This window comes from Rhinolophus ferrumequinum, chromosome 3 (assembly GCF_004115265.2).
Source record: "Rhinolophus ferrumequinum isolate MPI-CBG mRhiFer1 chromosome 3, mRhiFer1_v1.p, whole genome shotgun sequence".
Classification (NCBI taxonomy): Eukaryota; Metazoa; Chordata; class Mammalia; order Chiroptera; family Rhinolophidae; genus Rhinolophus; species Rhinolophus ferrumequinum.
In genome coordinates this window covers 36538967-36562298 of record NC_046286.1, presented here as the reverse complement: position 1 = coordinate 36562298, position 23332 = coordinate 36538967, and the positions used below count along the sequence as shown (strand labels likewise).

The window sequence follows — 23332 nt, the reverse complement described above, 5'->3', positions numbered from 1 at the left end:
TCTCCAAGCTCTCTTAAGTGACAGAGAGAAACTTAAATAAATTTACCGTGAGTTCAAGTACAGAACTAATTCTATCAAGATCCTTGTATTTTTTAAGTATACCATCGCAAAACTGACTCTCACTTACCTTTTCATTGAAATGTATTTCTACAAATTTTCCAAATCGACTGCTATTATTGTTGCGAACAGTCTTTGCATTTCCAAAGGCTTCTAAGAGTGGGTTAGCTATTGAAAAAGAAATAAAAACACTCCATCAAAAACTTAGCATGAAGGAAAGTTAAAAACAATATGCATAGTATGTTTCCATTTACTAATAAATATACACAGCTAGAAAAAAATGTTCTCAAAAATACTAACATGAAAATTCACATGTAATGTCAAATCCCACAAATACTTATTGACTACCACTATGTTCAGAACCTACTAAAGTGTAAGAAATGAGAAAATTACTCAAAATACATTTGTTAAATGTAAATGTAATGGGAAAGACTGAATTTTTAAAAGTCACTGGTTTACAAAATTTATGACTCAAATTTAAAAATCACTCCCTAAAAATTTGAAGGTTTTCACAGGTACATCAGCCAATGAGTAATGATTATACAATAATGTTGTAAAGATTTTGTAAGGTATCCGATGGACACTTGTCTTATTAGGGAGACCACCTCAGCGATGGTGCAGATGCCTGACCACTGCACTGTACACCTGAAGATGAAGATGAATAATAATCAATGTCAACTATAATTTTATATATACATAAAATTATAATTTTACATATATAGTCTTATATGTATATTATAATATATATAAAATTATAATTTTATATATATATAAATATACATTATTTTACATATATAGTCACAAGAAGTGGAGTACATATTTTATGAAAATAAAAACATTCCTTATCAGTCAAAAATAAAAAAAGAAACATGGAAAACTTTATTGATGCAAACTTTAAAAATATTTATTAGTTGGATTTACTCGTATATGCATCTACATGCATGTTTTACATAATTGTAAATTTTTAAAATTAACAATACCTTCAACAATTCTGTCATCAATATCTTGACCTGTTCCATAGGATTCAGTCAGATATCTGTTTAAAATATAGGATAAAAAAATTTAGATGACAATAATATTGCACACATTAAATTTATAAATTTAATTTTATTTAACATATGTAAAATTTTAACCCTGGATCATTGCAATTATTTATTTAAAAATCACAAATTTATATTTAAATGCAACTATTCTGTTATAGTTTTGTAAAGATGTAAAATTCTATTTGGATTACCTTTAACATCTCAATCAGCATTATTTTTTAAAACTGTTTTCGGGAATATTCTGACTTTATCAACCATTTGGTTTTAAATATGCCCCACGTTTCACATAGGAATATTAATCTTCTGCATTAGACTCCAAAGTCTTTTGTGACAGTCTATTAACTCATACCGCTGAGATAAAATACAGTAATCTGCCATTGAACAACTAGGCAGTTACCACTTTTTCTGTTATAGTGAAAGATAAAACACGATGGAACAACTCCTTGCCTGCTACATTTCAAAACAGAGCAATCTCTGATTTACAACATAAGGTTACAGTGTTAAGTTTACCATTTCTTAATTATTTGTTCATTTTCAAAGGTGTATATGAACTACAAACTCACCACATAATTATTACATATTATTACAAATTCTGAATCACTTAGAATTCCAAGAGTATTAGAAAGTATTCCCTTAACCGGAATTGCATATACATATCTGACAATAACAAACTCAAATTGGTTTCACACAAGTAACTCTAAATAGCATACATATTTGCATTAAAAAATAGCAAATTTTCAAAAAGGGACCCACCATGCAGCAATCAACTAAGAACTGTAATACTATGAGAACACCACTGGCAAGAACTCAGAATGCACTGGTCCTAGCACGTAGCCTCTACACTAGATTTAAAAATCCCTGATTATGTAAATTGAAAGAATTAAACTATAAATGCGCACGAAGGTTCCTTCCATATTTAAAATGTTAGGATTTTAAACAAGTTGTAGAATTTAATTTGATGGCAGCAAAGGAGATACATTACAACAAGGGTTGTGGGGAGGTAGAAATAATGTTAATCGTTATAAGCCTAATGTAAAAAATGGTTTCAACCACACTAATAGCAGGACTATTGAGAACCGAATATAAAGAATAGTTGTAGATTTCCCTTTGCCTAAACAGCACGATCTCCTACAGGATCCTCATAAGAATAACAAGACACTAAAATTGTCATTATATGCAGATGACATGATACTATATAGAGAGAACCCTAAAGACTCCACCAAGAAGCTATTAGAGCTGATAGATGAATTTAGTAAAGTAGCAGGATACAAAATTAATATTCAGAAATCAGTTGCATTTGTATATACCAATAATAAAACATCAGAAGGAGAAATTTAAAAATCAATCCCATTTACAATTGCTTCAAAGACTATAAAATACCTGGGAATAAATTTAACCAAAGAAGTAAAAGATCTGTACTCAGAAAATTATAAGACACTGAAGAAAGAAATGAAAGAAGATACAAATAGATGGAAACACATCCCATGTTCAAGGATAGGAAGAATTAATATAGTTAAAATGTCCATACTGCCTAAAGCAATACATTCAACGCAATTCCTATCAAACTACCAACGACTATGGAAGGCAGAGTGGAGGTTCCTCAAAAAATTACGAATAGAATTACCATATGAGCCAGCAATCCCTCTCCTGGGTATCTACCCAAAAAATCTGAAAACATTTATACATAAAGACACGTGTGCTCCAATGTTCATTGCAGCTTTGTTTATGGCGACCAAGACATGGAAACAACCAAAATGTCCTTTGATAGCTGAATGGATAAAGTTGTGGTATATATACACAATGGAATACTATTCGGCGGTAAGAAAACATGATATAGGAACATTTGTGACAACATGGATGGATCTTGAGAGTATAATGCTAAGCGAAATCAGTCAGACAGAAAAAGCAGAGAACCATATGATTTCACTGATATGTGGTATATAAACCAAAAACAAGACAAACAAATGAGAAACAAAAACTCACAGACACAGACAATAGTTTAGTGGTTACCAGAAGACAAGGGGGGCAGGGGGGTTGTAAATGAGGGTAAATGGGATCAAATATATGGTGATGGAAGGAGAACTGACTCTGGGTGGTGAACACACAATGGGATTTATAAATGATGTAATACAGAATTGTACACCTGAAATCTATGTAATTTTACTAACACTTGTCACCCCATTAAAAAAACAAACAAACAAAAAAAACTACTTACGACGTTTTTCACAGAAATAGACCATATAATCCTAAAATTTATATGGAACCATAAAAGACCCCGGATAGCCTCAGCAATCTTGAGAAATAAGAACAAAGTGGGAGGTATAACGATACCTGACATCAAATTATACTGCATGGTACTGGCATAAAAACAGACACATAGATCAAGGAACAGAAGAGAGAGCCCAGAAATAAATCCATGCCTATATGACCATTTAATCTACGACAATGGAAGCAAGAATTTATGGTGGGGTAAAGACAGTCTATTCAATAAATGGTGCCGGGAAACCTGGACAGACACATGCAAAAAAATGAAGCTGGTCCACCTCCTTACACCATATATAAAAATAAATTCAAAATGGCTTAAAGACTTAAATGTAAGATCTGAAACCATTAAAACTCCTAGAAGAAAATATAGGAAGAAACTTTACAGACATTACCTGGAGTAAGATTTTTACTGATATATCCCCTCGCGTGAAGGAAATAAGAGAAAAAATAAACATATGGGATTATATCAAACTAAAAAGTTTTTTCACAGCAAAGGAAACCATCAATAAAACAAAAAGGGATCCTACTGAATGGGAAAAGATATTTGCCAATGATATATCCGATAAGGGGTTAATATCACAAATTTATAAAAAACTCACTCAACTCAACTCCAAAAAAACAAACAACCCAACTAAGAAATGGGCAGAGGACATAAAGAGACATTTTTCTAAAAAGGACATACAGATGGCAAACAGACATATGAAAAAATGCTCAACCTCACTAACCATTAGAGAAATGCAAATAAAAGCCACAATGAGATACCACCTCACCCCAGTCAAAATGGCTATCATCAATAAATCAACATACAACAAGTGCTGGCGCGGATGTGAAGAAAAGGGAACGCTTGTGCACTGTTGGTGGGATTGCAGATTGGTGCAGCCACTATGGAAAACAGTATGGAGGTATCTCAAAAAGCTGAAAATGGAACTTATGGTCCAGCAATTCCACTCCTAGGTATCTATCCAGAGAAATCCAAAACTCTAATTCAAAAAATTTTATGCACCCCTATGTTTATTGCAGCACTATACACAATAGCTAAGACATGGAAACAACCGAAATGCCCATCGGTAGATGACTGGATTAAGAAACTGTGGTACATTTATACAATGGAGTCTTACGCAGCCATAAAGAAGAAAGAAATCTTACCATTTGCAACAACATGGATGGACCTAGAGAACATTATGTTAAGTGAAATCAGTCAGACAGAGAAAGACAAACACCATATGATCTCACTTATATGTGGAATCTAAAGAAAAGAATAAGTGAATGAACTAATCAGAAACAGTTTGGGAGACAATGAGGAAAAACTGAGGGTTGCTAGATGGGGGGGTGGGGATAAGGGGGAAGGTGAGGGGATTAGAAAGCAGTCAGTAACCACAAGATGGCCACGGGGTTACGAAAGTTAATTTGGGGAATGTAATCAATAATGTTGTAAACATTCTGTAGGGTATCCAATGGACACTTGTCTCGTTAAGGAGATCACCTCAGGGATGATGTAGATGCCTGATCACTACACTGTACACCTGAAGCTGAAGCTGAACAATAATGAATGTCAACTACAAGTTTGTGTGTGTGTGTGTGTGTGTTTGTGTGTATACACTTACAAGAAGCGGAGTGCAGCATTAGGAATAGAGACAGTGGAAATGTAATGGCTGTATGTGATGTCAGAGGGATAGTGGATGGGGGGAGGGGGGTTGACACTGTGTGAGGGATATAAATGATAAACGTCTAAGTATTACTTTGTTTTGTGCACCCGAAACAAGTAATAAAAATAAAAAATAAAAATACCAAGACAGAGCAGTTTTCAATCTACACCTAGGCTTCCACATAAGGTGTCTGTTTTTAAAAGGGATAGAGTCCACTATTTTAAACTATGTCATAAAGTATACAAAAGTATTCAAAGTCAACCTGTTCAAATCTCAAAGAGACATTTGTATCTCTCTGTTCATAGTAACACTATTCACAATAGCCAAGAAGTGAAAGCAATCCAAGTGCCCACTGACAATAGATAGGTAAACAAAATGTAATATGTACATAAAATGGACTATTATTCAGCCTTACAAAGAAAATTCTGACACATGCTACAACATAAATGAACCTTTAGGATACTATGTTAAGTGGAATAAGCCAGTCACAAGTAGACAAACACTGTATAATTTACCTATATGAGGTATCTAGAGCAGTTAAAAGCACAGAAGCAGAAAGTAGAACGGTGGTTGTCAAAGACTGAGGTAGAGGATAACCAGGAACTGTTTAAAGGTACAGAGTTTCCACTTTGCAAGAGGAAAAGTTCTGGAGATTGGCTGAACAACAATGTGAATATACTTAACACCACTGAACTGCACACTTAGTAATGATTAAGATGGTAAATTTTATGATATATATTTTTTAACCATAATACAAAAAATCAACTTGTTCAAATTACTCCAGGTTAGCTAAATATTTCTCACCTGAGAACAAATTTTGTATTTTCTGTTTTGCCAGCTCCTGATTCTCCAGATACAATGATGGACTGACTCATCTTGAGCACCTTCATGTCGCGAAAAGCCTTATCAGCTAGAGTCAAAAATAATACATTAATGATGAACAGTTATTAAATACCAATTTACTAAATGACAGAAAGTTTGTTTACTAGCAAAGAGACCTTCCTCCAAAAGAAATTGTTTGTTTACAGTTAATAAAATTTTAAAAATCATTCAAAAGAATTCAAAACATCTCTAAAATTTTTTGTATGTTCTGGTTTATTATCCTTACAGCTAAATAGTAAGAAATCCAAATAAACAACTCTTATGTTTGTACTAGAATGTCTCCATATTAAGAGCTGTGATTCAGCTCTTCCCAAAGAGCTGGAGATTAAAAAAAAAAATCTCACTATGTGTCACTAATGAAGTTCTCAAAGAAAAACAAGAAGTAACAAGCTATCAATAAAGAAATCTGAAAAAAAAATCTGCAACCAAAAATTCAGCTTGAAAAAAATACATACTTGCAAAATAATTGCCAAATAAATCTGTGTTTTCCTGCAGTATTAGTATCAAATTTAAACATCATATAGAATTTATCAGCATTTCAAAAACGGGCAAAATTCACTGCTATAATTTCTTTTAATTTTGCAATGGTTTACATATATAATTTTTAACTTCATTATACTCCAACAATTTAGGCTATAAATGTCTTAAATTTTAAGACATTAAGACATTTAAATTTTAAGACATTTAAATTTTAAGACTATACAGATAAGTTGAGCACAATTTAATTCTGTTAAAGTCATCTCAAATTAAAACTACTTTAATTCAAAATTAGGTCCTTACCAATTTAATCCTGTAACACAACTACTTCTCACCTCAGACACATGCTACCTATACTAATATTGAAGGCTTTACAAATGACTTTTACTCTAAGGACCAAATGCAAACTACATGCAAAAGTATACCCATTCTTTCTATCAGTTTTGTAATATGTCCCACCCATTCTTGTGGAATCACTGTAAATACTTTTTTAACAGTAAATTTTAAAAAACCAAAAAACAGTTTATTTACTTTGTAGACATATAACCTCTCTCCAGTGATGAGCTTGCTCACGTTCAGGTTCTAAGGCTTTTGCACCATTTTGGTAACTCACAGAAAACAAACCAACGCTCATTAGAGTATCTGAGAACCAGAAGTCAATCAGCTGTCGCACTGGTCTTGGCTAACATACTCACTCTGCCTAGTACACAAGTTAGCCAAATCTGAAAGTTCATGAAGCCTGGTTCGGCCAAAACACAGGCATGAAGTGAAAGCCCAAAGAGAAAAACAGACTGCACTAAGAATCAATACCAAAACATGTCATTATGTAATTGTTGGCTATGTCTGGCTCCAAGGGATTAGCTAACATCTCTGTACTTGCAGTTATCAGCCATTGGGGGAGGGGGAGGTTTACATAACTCCATCTCTGTGTTCCTCAGAGCTCGAGTGCTTTAAGATGAGAGAGCCTGGGAAAGGCAAAGACAGACACTGCTGTCTTCCCACACACATTCCCCAGAGATATGAAGTATACACCATTTTCAACCCTTTAAATGTTATAAAGCCCTTTGTAAAGCCAAGATAATGCCTGGAAGCTGTCTGCTCTTACAGCTCATATGAAGCCCAAGTAACATGTTCACAAATGATGACTCTGGTGTGAACGCCATAAAGAAGGACATTTTTAAGGAGTTGATCATGTTGCGCAATTAAAAAGAACCATTAGGTCAGCTTTTTATACATCCTACTTTCAACTGAGTGGACACTCTTAAGAGGACACGGGCATTGAACAAAGATAATGATGTACAACTGCCCCATGATTTGGCTGTAAAAGTATTCTTCCCCACCCTGTGTAAAGTATATGCTCCCAACAATGGTGATACATTCAAATTGCATGCAGACCCTCCAAAAGATATATTCAGTTAATGGTATCTTCTATTAAACCATAAGAAAACTGAGTAAATTTGTACAATGCAAGGAAAAGTAAAAATTAAGATGTTATTAAATTACTTACCAATTGCAAAGACATGAGGTGGCATTGTCCCAAGAGATTTTCCCTGATACGACTTTATTGTTTCTGAAGAATATATTTTAGGTATGTCAAAGTATGGGTTCACTGCAATCAGAATGTTGGCCACATACGTCTAAACAAGAAAAGCATAAACATAAAATTTTCCAATTACTATTTTCATTTAAAACTAAATAAGGCTCATAGAAGAAAGAAAATACAGGAAATAGATACCTTCAATTCTCTATGTAACTTGGACTCTCAGATCTGCATATCTAGCCTAAACATTCCCTATCTCTACAAGACCCATACTTCTCTAATGTTTAATAAATATTTACATCTTCTCATCCCATAGGCATCTCAAACTCAGCACATCTAAAATCAACATTAGCTCTCTTGACCTCTCTTTGCCTCAAAGAAAACATTCTCCTCCCATATGCTCTCCTGGTTTACACCATTATCACCAAGCAGAGGCTCTAAGCCTCTATTTCAATCATCCTTCTTCTGTTGACTACTTGTGAAATCTATTCTCCTAGTTCTAGCCCTACAGCCTGAGTTTTGGTCATTTATACTCCTCACCTAGACTATTTTATTCACTGTTACTGAAGCGTTTAACATAGGTCATAAGAACCTCTAGGCCTATCCCCATCACTGAATACCAAGGACTGATTTAGCTTCTGGTCCCTGATTTTGCAAAACAACACATGCTAACCATTCCCTAGAATATTGACAGGCTAAAATGTTTAATGAGCAACTTAAGCTTGCTTTTAAAATTGGAATTTAACTGTGGCTTTAAAAGACCAAAAAAAATGCACCAATAGGATCTATAAAATTCCTTGTGGGTAGGAAGCGAGTTGTGGTTTAGCAATTAGTTGTGGTTTACTGGCCAAAGTAGGGCACACAGAACCACATTTTCCCCTTTTCTGCTTCTAGTTGTGGAAAGGAAATGATGCAAAAAGCTTGAACTCTCCCACTACTAATCTAAAATTCAGTGAATGTTCCCAAAGATGTATCCTGGAGTAAACAAATAAGAAATTCCAGGTAATAACCTTTCTATGGGAGACAAAAAGAAAGTAAAAGAGATTTTAGGAACCAGTGAAAATGTTAAAGTGAGTTAGCTATTGTTTTACTCAAATGTAAGGGAGAATAGTGTTAATTCTGGTCGGTGAAAAATATAAAAATATCAAATTTCAACTCTTATTGCAATGCTTCCTTGTCTTACATATACTATAGCAGTAATAACTATATTTATGTATTGCTAATTTTAATGGCTTTATTAACTAAAGGCATAATCGGTTAGGAAAAAACATACCAATCATGGCTTCAGTTAACGTGAAAATACTGGTTTTCTAAAAGGAGCTGATGATGCCAAAGAGCCACTTAACAGAGGTCATTTGTCCAACTGCATACAATATCTTAGGAATAGAAGGGTCAAAAAAGCTAGGAATACCCCTAAAATTCTCCAGAGTGATGTAGACATTATACAAGAGAAACAAAAACTTAAATTTCACATATTTTTTTCTATCAACCATGCAATTTAGCAAAGGCTTGCAGGTCAACTAAATTCAATGTGGAAAAAAAGCAACTAATTTTTAAAATACAGTTAATACTGCATGTAAAACCTTCAATTAACATCACATTCAGTAAGGATAGTATCACTGCAACACAGGAAGCATTAAAAAACCAATTAAAATCCCCTGGGTGTTAAACTTTTATATAAACATCCTAAGTAAAAATAATTTTTAAAACAATTTAAAAAATTTTTTCTATCAATTTTTAAAAGTATAATGATTCTTTAAGGTAATGAAAAATGTCTGAACTTCAAGAAAAAAGATTTAAAAGAATCAAAATTTGATCAAATAAATAAGATTGCTCCACCACCATCAAGAGATATAAGAAAAAACAGTGGCCAGTTCTACTTGAAAGATGATGTTCCTGGTTAAATCCAAATCAACTTTTATTGACTTTTTACAAGTTAAACTGCTTTAAAAACAAACTTTAAAAGTTTTTTTTATTATTTTGGTACCTAAAACAGCATTTAGCACACACCAGATGCTCAGTATTAGTCTGCTGATTGAGTGAATTTTGCTTCTAAATGTATTTTTAATCAAGAATAACCATATAGGCTCTTTATTTAGTTGATTTAAAAGAAAAAAAATAGAGGAACGTAAAGACTTAATACTGTGCTATGTATAACCGAAAGATGGCAAGTGAACTCTTTTGGAAAAGACTAGATTAGTTCTATTTCCCAGCTGTCACCACTTGGACAGATGGCAAAGACTAAAGGTAATTTAGTCAGAATTAAGTAAGTACAATTAGGCAAACTGATAGTGATATAAAAGATTAAGACTGTCATTTGATCTAGGAGGTGTCAAAGAAGCCATGTGTTTTCTTCGTTCAAAAATAATGAAGAGTCGCATCTTTATAACAGGAGAACTACAGTGGCGTAATTTATCTCCAGCCAACAAAGGAATCTACAACTAGGTCATATTAAAATAAAACCTCTCATGTGCCCAATGAGTAATTATAATTAAAACATACTAGTTAAGTATCCATCTGAATGATTTGGTACAAACCATATTTACATTAAAAGCATGCTCTCTCATTTTTTAATATTCTGTATTTCTAAGGTAAGGTATCTCCTTAGGGCTTAATGAAATAGTGTAACTATTTAGGCTCTAAGATCAGCATTTCAGTGTTCTTGATATTTCCTCAGGTACTGTTTAGGTTATTCAAGTTTTTAATTTCAATATACATTTTTTACAGTCTGCCTTAAATTTGTGGCAAAACAATGTGGAAAATGAATTAAATGGATCTATAAACATATACCAAAAATAAAAACTCAAAACCCAAAATAATTAGTATGTTTTTGAAAAAAAAATTGGACATTTTTAAGTCAGAATATTTAGCAAGTGCCTACCATGTACCATGCATGTTCCTGGAGTTAGAGTAGTAAATTAGAAAAAAATTCCTTATCTTCACGGAGCTCACACTTTATTCAACACACTCAATCTAATATGATTTCCTTTCAGAAAATTTTGAGCTCAACAAAATCAAACAGTTGTATGTAAAGTAATTATCCCCACAGAAACTTAAACCATAGATAAAATACTTACATAAATTCTGTCTTTACTGTATCGAACTTTGATATTATGGAGGAGTGTGGCTTCATTTAAATACATTAGTGAACCTGAGACATAAAATGTATAAATCATTAGATATTTGAAGGAAAAAAGTAAAATAACACAAACACTATCTTAATCTGAGTCACTTTGGTCCAAGCTAAAATTCACCTGTTAGATTTAATTCCATCTTTTTAAAACCATGGTACATGGAAACCCAAGAGGCCAATTTAAAATATATCCAGTTTACATGTGTGTGACAGTGATATTTATAAACAATGAATTTCCAACCAGGTAAGTACATCTAGTGAGTACCAGGTGAGTATACATTAATGAAATCTGGTTAAAAAGTTGAGTACAATTCAAGTGGAAAGAAAGTACTAGTTTAAATAGTGCCGATTTTAATACACTTTGACACAACAAAGGGATGATACTAATAAAATCTGACAAAATTTTATAGCAAAAACACAGAAGATAAAATTTTAGAATGGGAAGGGACCGTTAGACCATTCAGCCAGTGCCTCACAACTGATAGGACAAAATAAGAGTCCCAGAGAAATTGTACACTTGACCCTTTAACAACTCGGAGGTTAGGCGCACTGACCACTCTCTCAATTGAAAATCTGCGTATAACTTATATCATCTTATAATAACTATGTCATCTCTCTGCATACTCGAATTCCCAACACAGATTGAAAACACATGTATGTCTTAACCCAGGATATGCAGCTAATTAATATCAGAATCAGGGTGGAAATCTTGTTTTTCTGATGTCTGTTCTACTAATTTGTCAGAATATACATACATTTATATACACACACACACACACACACACACACTCTGACACAGTCTATTCTCCCAGCCTAATCTACTCTCCCAGCTCTCCAATCATCTGAGCTCCATTTCTAAATTGCTACCACATGCTAGAGTAGACAAAACCACTCTTCTTCCCAGTCACTGTGTTTCTACTATTAGTACCACCATTTTTTTAGTCATACAGATTGCAAACCTTAGTCAATACTTACAATCATCTTTTCCCTCCCTCCTTGCTCTAAACCAGTTTCCAACTCTTCACACCATATAATAAAGTGGGTAGGTAGCACAATACCAGATTCACAGTAGGCACTCAAAATTAGCATAATCTGAATCTCTGAAATGTCTCTCCTTTCTTTCCATTTCCACTGCCCCAATCCCAGTTTAGGTCACATTACCTTGTTTGTAATCATAGTAGCCTCTTAACTGTCTACTGCATCAGTCTCTCTCCTGCCTAATATAGACTGCTCAGCACATTAACTAAACTGGAGGGCTAATTAAATCTCTCTCCTCCTCAAAAAACGTCAGTGGATCTCCATCTACTACCAAAGTCCATATTCACATCTGGTACTCCCTTATTAAACCTGCATTCAACTGATTTTTTTATGTAATTTTCCACAGTTCCCTTTAATGTGGTCTAACTTATGGGCAGACTAAACTATTTATCAAACCCAAGTATCATGAACGCATTGGACTCCATCTCTACATCTCCAGGTGTTAAAAATTTACCTATCCTTTAAAGTTAGTTCAAAGATTATCTCACAAATGATACCTCGTTTCCCCAAAAATAAGAACCTAGCCGGACAATCAGCTCTAATGCACCTTTTGGAGCAAAAATTAATATAAGACCCGATCTTATTTTACTATAAGACCGGGTCTTATATTAATTTTACTATTAGACCAGGTCTAATATAATATAACACAATATAGTATAGTATAATATAATATATTGGGTCTTATATTAATTTTTGCTCCAGAAGACGCATTAGAGCTGAGTGTCAGGCTAGATCTTATTTTGGGGGAAACAGGGTACTTCCCCATTCTCACCACCACTAGAATTACTTTCTTTGTAATTTCTTTATGGTGCTTACCAAGGACTGCCAGTATTGCAATTATAATATTATACTAGTATATCTGGTTTCCGCTACTAAAGCAGATCTTTGAGAATAGGACCCTGCCTGATTCACTTGCTTGTTTGCTTGATCCCTCATTGGAGTTGTATATATGCTTAAACTGGGTGTATGCATAACATACTATTCAATGCCGAGCCAATTCTGTCAAACAAGAGCCTCTTGATATACCTATCTCAAAGACTACCCATGTTTGTACACTCATATGTAGCCAATTCACTTTTCAAGAACACATGCATCACTGTTTTGTAATGCCACTTACGGCAGAATAAAGCAGTAAGAAGTGGCTGGGGCCTCCTAACAGCTTTCATGGCATTAATATCCAAAAGTCAAGTAAAAAGGCAAAATCAACATACTAACCTCCATATATAAAACCCTTCACACAGAAAATCTAGAGCTAAAACTAGGTAATAAAATTTTGCTATATTATTAGTGCACTATCAAAAGACAACTCATGCATCTCTTTCAACAGAACTTTTATCACATAGTTCAGAACACTCTACAGACATCAAACTTTTAATAAACACATTACCACCATGAAATAGAGAAAAGGATTTTAGAACTATGCATGTGAAACCCTAAGGAACAATGCCATGTGTCATTTGGCAGAGGACAGTGGTATAGTGGCAAGTCTAGACAAAAGAATAGGTGACAGAACCACTTTAGTTGGAAAACCTACATTCTAAACTCAACAACCAAAGTTGCATTAATGGTATGGTTTCAAAAAAGGGACTTCAAGTAGGGCTGGGCTACTGAATGATAAGGCTAGTTAACATCCACATATTAACACTGCTGCCAGCTGGCATCATCTAAGAAAACACCTGCAAGAGCCAGCAAAACTACAGAGACCGGGAAAATTAAAAGGCTGGACAAGTATCATAGTTATACAAATATCATATCAAGATGAAATAACCTGAAGGAGAATGCTTTAAAGTGTTAATTTAAAAAATGATTAAAAATAATTCAAAACCACTTATGTTTAGGTACACGTGGCTATATAAACCAAAAAAACATTTAATATATGAAAAGGATTAATTTCTAGTTCGGAATACCCTAGCAAGTTCTAAGAAAAGAGATATTCCCTCTTATTTTGGATAGGGTAGAATCTCATTCCTTTTATTTTGCTCTGATTGCTATTACGAAAAATATTATCCCATCAAACTTTCCAGTAGTTTTGAAAAGGAAGGGAGCTCCACATTTTTCCTCAAACTCTTACATCTAATAACAGCTACCATTTATTGAGAGACTATTAGAGAGTAAGCACTGCACAGTGCCAAGCATTTTAAATATATCATCTCCAAGCACGCAATACACACATTGTTACTCCCACTCGACAGATGAAAAGCTCAAAGAGGAGAGAGAAATTGTCCACAGCCACAGTTCCTAACAGCATAGTCAGAATCTGAATTCAGGCTCCCTAAGCCCAAAGTTCTCCTATTACTCTATTCCACACTGCCCATTCACATATGGGAATCTTACAGGCTTACACAGATGTGAACTCCAGAGAAAATCAACAAGGACAAAATATATTCCTTTCTCTTATAATTTTTCTTTAAATGTTAAGTTTTTAATGTAAGATATCTTTAATGAAATCCCTGACAATGAGACATGATTCTTTTTTTTTTTTTTTTTTTAAGGAGGGTGCAGCTCACAGTGGTCCATGTGGGGATCGAACTGGCAACCCTGGTGTTATTAACACCAGCTCTAACCAACTAAAGCTAACGGCCAACCCCTGGACATGATACTTAAATATTGCCAGGTAAAAAAATGAAATATGATTAATAATTAATCTTAAAAATGCAAGAATAAACATGGCCTGTTTACTGGATAAAGTTTTTTCCACCAAACACGTTAAGGTAGTTATATGAAATTAATGTTTTATTTTAATGTTCTGAAATCAATTTTTCCATTAGTAATTGTAACACAGTACTTTTTAAATGTTTTTTTTCCCATCAAACAGTGGCATTAAATGGGTCATCTTGACTCAACTTCCAAATTATTGAAACACATACACTACTATAAATATCATCTGATTCTAGATGAAGTTCAAAATAACTCTTTCAAAACCGTTAACAAGAGATCTTTAGTTCAGGCTCCATAGTAAATTATTACCATTCCCCACATCTATACAACTGAAGTAAACTAAAAGGACATTCAAGAGAGTCTTTCACCAAAGTGCAAATGTGAGACAATAATGAATTTAGGGCTTTTGAGTTCCTCCATTTATATGAATCTTCATGTCAAAACGCTACATTTCTTCTGAACCAGGATAGTGTACCTAGTAATATAACCACTAATTTATTTTTTAGAGGAACAGTTTCCTTTTCTGTGATGAGAACTATTTTTCAATTTGATACTTACAGTTATCTTCCACATCTTTTTTACTGTCCTCCTCTGCAGGAAACACTTGGTTTATGAGAGCCAAAAATGTCTAACAAACAAAACAAGAACTCATTAAAGTAGAGGTTTATAAATGCAAGAAAAATAAAGAAGCTTAACTGGTTGCATATATTGTAATAATAGCAACAATATGTTCTTCATTAAAATATAATACAAGATCCTATTACTTAACAAGACACAAACCCAAAAATCAGGATAATAACTTTACACAAAAACTTTATCCATTATTACAATGACCATGAAATCAATAATGGAAATCAATAAAAAAAAATACTATGCTCTAATACCTAGAGTAGGACAAAAAGTGAAGTATATTAAATTTATATAGGTATGCTATTTAACAACTTTTTAAAAATAAAAATTTTAACATTTGTACATATAGCAATCGTATTGTTTTTAAAAAGAAAAAAGTAACATTCACTCAATCAGATATACTAACAGCACAGATTATTATTTCACTGTTAATCGTTTTTAAGTAAAACATATTTGACACGAATTCTTGTACAGATAATGTGCCAGAAATATAAACAGTACCCAAAGCTATTTGGTCCATAAAACTATAGGTGTGTATGAATAAGTTTGTATTTGTCATATCACTTAACTGCTATGGTAGAAATTCTAGAATTAAGATAGTATCTTGTAAGAGAGAAGAAATAATCTCAAATTACATTTAAAGAGAATTAAATTTTGTCCATGCCATTCTGACTTATCTATTAATTTACAGTTCTCAAACAATTACAATTGGTTGAAGTTGTCATCCATATCAAATAAAACTCTAAGAAAAAATTGTTTAATTATTTTAAAATAATATTTGTAGGTCTACATATGTGTGTATACATACACATATAAGACAAGGCTACTTCTATAGTTTACAGAGTAAATCCAGGCTGCTGGTACTACCTCAATTCAGAGTCATACCCAAATCAGAAAATTGTTATGCTCTAAATACACTGGAAGTTTATAATCTGGATCCCAGTACATGTTCTTAACATTATAAATGTGGAAAGGTTTACAGGATAGATCAGAAAATCAGAACTAATCCATAATGTATGCTAAGTATACTAATGATAATATAGAACAACCCACAAATTATTAAAATGATTCTATCGGGAAATGCATTCAGAAATAACTGCTAATGTCACAGACCTACATGCCCACTTCCACAGCCAGAGAAATGGGGGTAAGATCTCCCCAGACTCCAGATGTTGGTTATATCCTGTTAGAGCCATGTGGAATAAAACAGGCTCCAGGAGATCAGAAAATGGGGAGAGGTAGAAGACAAAGAGTCGCTAGAATGAGAAAGTTAAGATAAAGGCTGAAAGGCAAGTAGTGAGTCCTACAAGATAGCTTCTCTCCTATTTCTTCATCCCCCAAATTATCTCCAGCCCCCATCATCTTCTCCCCTTCACCGCCTACTCAATGAGAAAGAGAAAATTTGTTTCATTAAGGCAACTGTTTTCTCTTAAAAGGAGGAGGCTTTTTCTCCTGTCAAGAGAAGATCACGTACAAAAGCACACGATGCCCCCCAGCAGTAAACATCTCCCACATATCACACACAGAGCATCAAGCTCCAATGACGAAACGGACAAATCAAACAGTCCCTGCACTTGAGAAGATTACAGTCTAGTAAGGAGGGGGAGAGAAAATAAATATCTCCACTTAAGTATTACAGGAGGCTAAGAATTTATACCACTCTTCAAAGAAAGGAGTAATCAACAGTAAATTCTATGGCATGGGAGGGGAATAAGGGAGGGATTGGATAACTGAAAATTTCTCATAAAGGAGGTGACCTCAATCAGAGTCTTGGGAGAGAGAGAAGTATTCACTAAGCAAAGGGCTATGGACGGTGGTATTCCTGGCAAAAAGGGTACTGTGAACAACACAAAGCACCCAACATCACCTAGTTCACAGTGAGGGCCTGATAAACACTGTGGAGGGGCAGCGTGGAAGCGAAAGAGAAACAGATTCACAAGAATAAGCATATGGCAAGAGTATGAAGGAGCAATTGTTGGTTGGCAAAAAATAAGACTAGTAAAGTAGGCAGGGAAGAGAGACTGTCGACCCTTAAATGCCATATATTGAGGGCGTTAGCCTGAAGGCCAATCTGCTGCAAATAGGGAACATAAAATCAATTTAGAGATTCGAGACAGCATTTTTAACAGAATAAAAGATATTAGAAAACACCAGAAAGCATCACATGCAGTAAGGATGTTTCATTTGACCAACTCTGTTTCATTTATGGATACATAGACACATGCACACAATACACACAGTTGCTGAAATGTGAAATCTATTTTTCATACACACACACACACACACACACAACACACATACCTAATGCAATGTAAAATCTATCTCTTCCTATGGGTCACAATCAAAAAACGTTAAAAGCAATTGCTATCGCGGAAGACCCGAGCTAAATCATTCCCTCGTCTATGCTTCTACTGTATCAGCAAACAGATCTACTTGATTTGTCCATCATTTTATGCACTTAATTCCTTAATATTTAAAAATTTATGATCGCAAGACCATTAATTATCTAGGCAAAAACTGCTTCTCTTGTGGATCTTTTTAACCATATATAGTTATTATTACACTTTAGAATTTATTAAGATCCCAATCAGAAAGCAAAGAAGAAATTAAGATTAAAAGCAATTTCTGAGATTTTTGTTAACCCTCAAAAAATGTTTGTGAAAAGAAACTTCAACTTTAGTTTATAAAATTTTCTATAGAGGCATACTTTTCATGGCTTCACAATTTACATTTTAAGTATTTTTATTGGTTCTATGCATGTATGTGATTAATACTAATAAGGCACAGTTGAAAGCACATACATTATTTAAAATATAAAAAGCATACATCCATAAATCCAATTTCTTCTATGCTTGAACTATTTTGTCACGTGTGGCTATAACAGAATATACCTAGCATATATACTTTTTATTTAATTTCAACCTTATGATTTACTGTGATTATAAAACATGTTAAACAAAAATGAAAAAAAGACTTTGAAGGATAATGAAGGCTCACTCAATTTCTGTCATCCCAAAACATGCTACTTTGACATACTGATTATTGTGAGCTAAAGGCACTTGAGAAATAGCCGATACAAGAAAGGCACTCTGTCCTTTTTATTTCTGAAAGCAGGACATAGAACTGCCATGTGAAAGGTGCCCTCCCTGAACCAGAAGGAAGGAAGACAATCTTATCACCAGAGAAGAGGAATCAAGGCCAAGAGAAATCTGTACAAACAAACCTTGTCAAACTAACCCTTATTTTCCTAAGCAACTCTCCACAATATACTGTCCCTAGCCCAAACCCTTTTGTCTTATCAATTCTTTACAAACTGTTTCTTTGTCTAAAAAATATAAAAGCTTTCTGCTCTGGGCACGTCTTCAGTTCTTCATTCTCTCATGAAGGCTCCTATATGCATATGAAAATTTAATAAAACTTCTATGCTTTTCCCACTGTAAATCTGTTTTATGTCAGTTTAATTCTCAGGCCTAGCCAGAGAATCAAATTGAGAGAGGAAAATGTTTTCTCCACTATAAGTTCAAACAAAAAAAAATAACTGAGCTTATTTTTTTAATTCTTGCTTTTTTTTTTTTTTAACATGTACTGCATTGTAAGTACAAATAGGTACTTGTTAATAAGAGAAAAAACCAGAAACACTTTGTCTTTTCTTTCCTGAGGGTATCTTTAATTGGTCTCCTCTAACATGCCACATTATATATTATGCATTTAGGTTCTTGGGTTGTTTACAGTAACAGAATAGTTTTCTCTGTGAAAAGGCCTCATGAGAGATCCACCTTGTTTTTCTAAGGTTCCCAGAAGGATGGTAGTCATATGGCATTAGTTAAACATGTATCTGTAGAATATAAATTATTCATGAATATTTGCAGAGTCCAAAGTAAACAGAAATGACATCAACAAATTTAATTTAGTCAGAAGACCTATTTAACAGGAATATTTATTAAACTGAATATTGTGAAGATCTCCCACAAAAAGAGACCTTACAATCCCCATAAAGACTGACAGAGACTCCAGGTCATTTTACCCCTAAACTCCCATTTGTAATATTGCCTGGTCTTTGTCGAAGCATAAAAGGAGAGAGATACCATGTGCACAAAATTAAAGTACGTTTTCATGTTTTAAAAACTATCATAAGACTTAAGTATCTTTACTTAATAGAAACAAATTTATTCCAATCCCATGTTAATAAATTTAAGTAAATAAAAAGCTTAAAAGAAGGAATTGTCTAGGAGCTAAAGTAAAAAGCAAAATTTGATAACATAATCCCATTCACTTTTTTAAATAAATTTTACTGGGGACTATTGGGGAACAGTGTGCTTCTCCAGGGCCATCAGCTCCAAGTCACTGTCCTTCAATCTGGTTGTGGAGGGCGCAGCTCAGCTCCAAGTCCAGTCACTGGTGCAGCTCACCATCTCAAGAGAGAATTGAACCGGCAACCTTGTTGAGAGCTCCCGCTCTGGAAGCTCAGAGGCAGCTCATTGTCTTCAATCTAGTTGTGGAGGGCGCAGCTCACTGGCTAATGTGGGAATCGCACTGGCAACCCTGTTGTTCAGAGCTCGCGCTCTAACCAACTGAGCCATCCGGCCACCCGCCATTCGCTTTTAATACTTTTGTTTTGTAACATCACAAATATATTAGTAACTTTAGTAATATGTATAAGGAATAAAAATGCTGTTTCCATTTTATCATAATGCTATTTTTTTCTTTAAAATGTAATAATGAAAGGCTCACTAAATTTCTGTGTAATTTTATCATAGGGCAACATTTTTCCCCCTAGGGTGTGTACTTCTGATTTAATCAAATAATGCAGTAGAAAACTAAGATTCAATTACCAGAAATCTGCTTTTCCCTACGTTGTACTAAGGAGTATCTGCTTCATTGAGAAGGGAGACACCTTAGAAAGAAATCAAATTTTGAAATGTTTCTGAGATACTCACCTTGCCTTTTTGGTTCAAGGGTTCAATTGTTAGGCTGTCAGGGCCAATGTCCACAATGTTGCCCATCTGAAATCCATCTGTAGGGTGTGGCGCCCAAACGGGCTTTCCATCCTCCATTTTTGAAGTGAGCTATCCACTATCTCCTGTGTCAAAGGAATAAATAAAGCAACATGAATAACTTGGAAATAAAAAACAAATAACATATCTTTTTTAAAAGTTAACATGAAAATTGCAATTCATAAAACCCCTCCCACAGGTAATCCCCAGCCCCTCCCATCTTGTAGCACCCAGCCATGACCTGTATCCACCTTTACATAAGGACCAGGCAGAGTCTGCTCTACCCTCAGGTAACAATTGCTCTGCTACAGCACTCTTTCAGTTGTGACTGCAGGAAGCACTCTACTTTGAGCAGTACAAAAAGAGAGCAATGGTCAATCTATTGTCCCAATGTGATTTATAATAGCACTCCCTTTTACTACCTACAGTATTCTAGATTGCAAAAACAACTGTCCCAGGAATAGATGTTACTGTGTGGAGTTAGACTGGAGTTAAATAGTAAGTCATTTTAGACCTGAAGGGATAAAAATGAAAGATGTGAGATTGCTTCCTCTGGAAACTTTCCCTGACAACCTGAGACTACAGAGATGCTTCACCCAAGTGTTCCTATACTGAGGTAGAAGTTATACACAGTGAAATGTACAAATCCCAAGCATTCACAAGATATACCCATGTCACAAAAAGCTAATTAATACTGAGGACATTTCCCTCATCACAGAAAGTTCCCTCATGCCTCCTGGTCAATCTCTATTCCCCGCAGACATCTACTGTTTTGGTTTCTATCATCATAGATTAGTTTTGCCTTTTTCTGAACATCATATAAATGAAATCATACAGGATATATGATTTTTTTATCTGGCTTCTTTCATTCAACAAAATGTTTTTGATATTCAACCATGTTATTGTGTACACTAGCCCACTGAATGACTATTCCACAATTGTTTATATGTTGTCCTGTTGACGGACATTTGGATTGTTTCCAGATTTTGCCTACTGTAAATTCTAACCTAATTCTTCAAGTGTTCCTAAAAAGCTTCTTTCATGCTTGGCATTCGCAGATCTAACATTTACCATTCTGCTTTTTAAGAGTGTCCTGAAAGGTCCATGACATGTAAAATATTTAATTTTAATGAGCTTGGATTCTATGTGACTAATGTGTGACAGTGAATCAGCTAGTGAGTGATCCCAGAGGTTCTAGTTTTAACATCTCGATGAGATTTTATTTTTCGGTACTTATCTATACTTAAGAAGAACTGATGCATGTGCCATTACTCTCCTCTTGTGTGGCATTCTCAAATCTGGGATTTCCCACGTCAATGATCGCAGACCTCGTCTCTCATGAAAGTTACGGGTGTTTGGTATATAGTTCAATCAAAAAGCTGCTAACTACTGGCATGTTTGTAGTATGATTTTTGGTTAATATCTTCCATGACATGGCTATACAGTGGGACTTGCTTTCCCCATGCAGCAAATTCTATTAGGTTTAAGTATAATTTCGACTTAAGAAATTAAATGTGGATTCTCTATAGATGTGAATCAGTAACACTGCTTCAAACCTACATTACAACAGCAACAACTACACACCTTCCCTGGATATTCATACCTAATCCCATGGCCTTAAATACCATGTGTAAGTGAATGATGCCAAAATTTATTTCTCCAACTCAGAACACTGCTGAGTTCCCAGATATTTACTTGCCTACTGGATACCTCCTTAGAGATACAACTAATAGATATAACATGGTTATTATTTTATTATTACTCTATTCCAGCCTGTTCTTCTTTATATCAGTAAAGGCACCAACAACACTCAGTTCAAACCAAACCTGGAGTCATCCTCAATTCTTCCAGCTTCTTCTAAATCTATATCACCCCTCCTCCCCATCCTGTTGGCTTTATCTCTAATAAGTCTCTTAAATCCACCCACTTCTCTGTTTCTCCTCCGCCATCCTAGTCAAAACCAGCATGGCGCTTTACCAGGACTTCTGTAATTAACTTAGCTGCCTGCTCCCATTCTTGCCAATTAGCACTGATCATCAGAAATCTTATTGAAAGGTAAATCTGATGTCATTCTGTTCCATAAGGACAGTCCTCTCAATGACCCCGAGGCCCAGCACAGAGCAGGCAAGTCAATATTCACTGGGTGAATGAATAAATTGTCCACAGAGTTTGGGAAGAGTAAAAGGAAATGGTAGACTAGAAAGAGTTAAAAAAAATAAATAAAAAAAGAAAGGTCTTAAAACTCAGGCTTGAAACTAAGCTCTACCACTGTCTGACTAGCTCTTAAGCAAGTTACTTAATCTCTCTGATCATTATCATTATCCTTACCCATATGTGATAATATCACTTACCTTACAGAATTGCTATGAGGATTAAGTGACATAAAATTGAGATCACCATTCTAATGACACCCAATAGATGCTAGTCACACCTCTTCCTCTTATATTCCCTCCATATCCCTTGTTTGAAGCCACCAATAAATTTCAAGAAAATAGTCTTGTGATAGGTCTAAATACAAAGGGAAACTACAGAATAGTCATGAGTGATCATTTAGAAATAACTGAGTAACCGAAAGAAAAAAAAATCACAGCAAGCAAAGCCCCCAAGTCCAGAAAAGAATGGCAAATTCCCTTGATCTATTAAAATTGCTTTCCCATTTGGAACCACTTGCTGCAGGCTTCCCAGATAACAGATTTAAAGGCACACACCTAATATTCTTCTTCTTTAAACCCTAAATTGCTTCCAACCCTAAGCAATTCCTTAAAAGTACATCAGTCCACTAGGATGCGGAGAACCAAAGAGCAAACAGTAAGGACAACATTTTGGAAGTTGGAAAGCAAATGACTGAGAGGCAACTGGCAGCAAATCTAAGAGAACTGAATCCCCAAGAATGAGGAAAGATGAGAAACAACCCAAATTATACCATTGAATCTCAAAAGACACAAGGACTATAGTATAAAGATACTTCT

The 23332-nt window shown here is 34.5% G+C and overlaps 1 protein-coding gene across 1 annotated transcript in view; it reads right to left on the bottom strand.

Annotated features, from left to right (window-relative positions):
* The window catches only part of MYO6 (myosin VI), an 82404-nt gene extending 61981 nt beyond the window's left edge, over positions 1-20423 (bottom strand). The window contains 7 exon segments of the mRNA XM_033095751.1: positions 128-225; positions 1038-1093; positions 5816-5921; positions 7878-8007; positions 10988-11061; positions 15298-15367; positions 20307-20423. Of these exon segments, the coding sequence (XP_032951642.1) occupies positions 128-225; positions 1038-1093; positions 5816-5921; positions 7878-8007; positions 10988-11061; positions 15298-15367; positions 20307-20423 (651 nt within the window).
* Positions 20424-23332: the final 2909 nt, after the last annotated feature.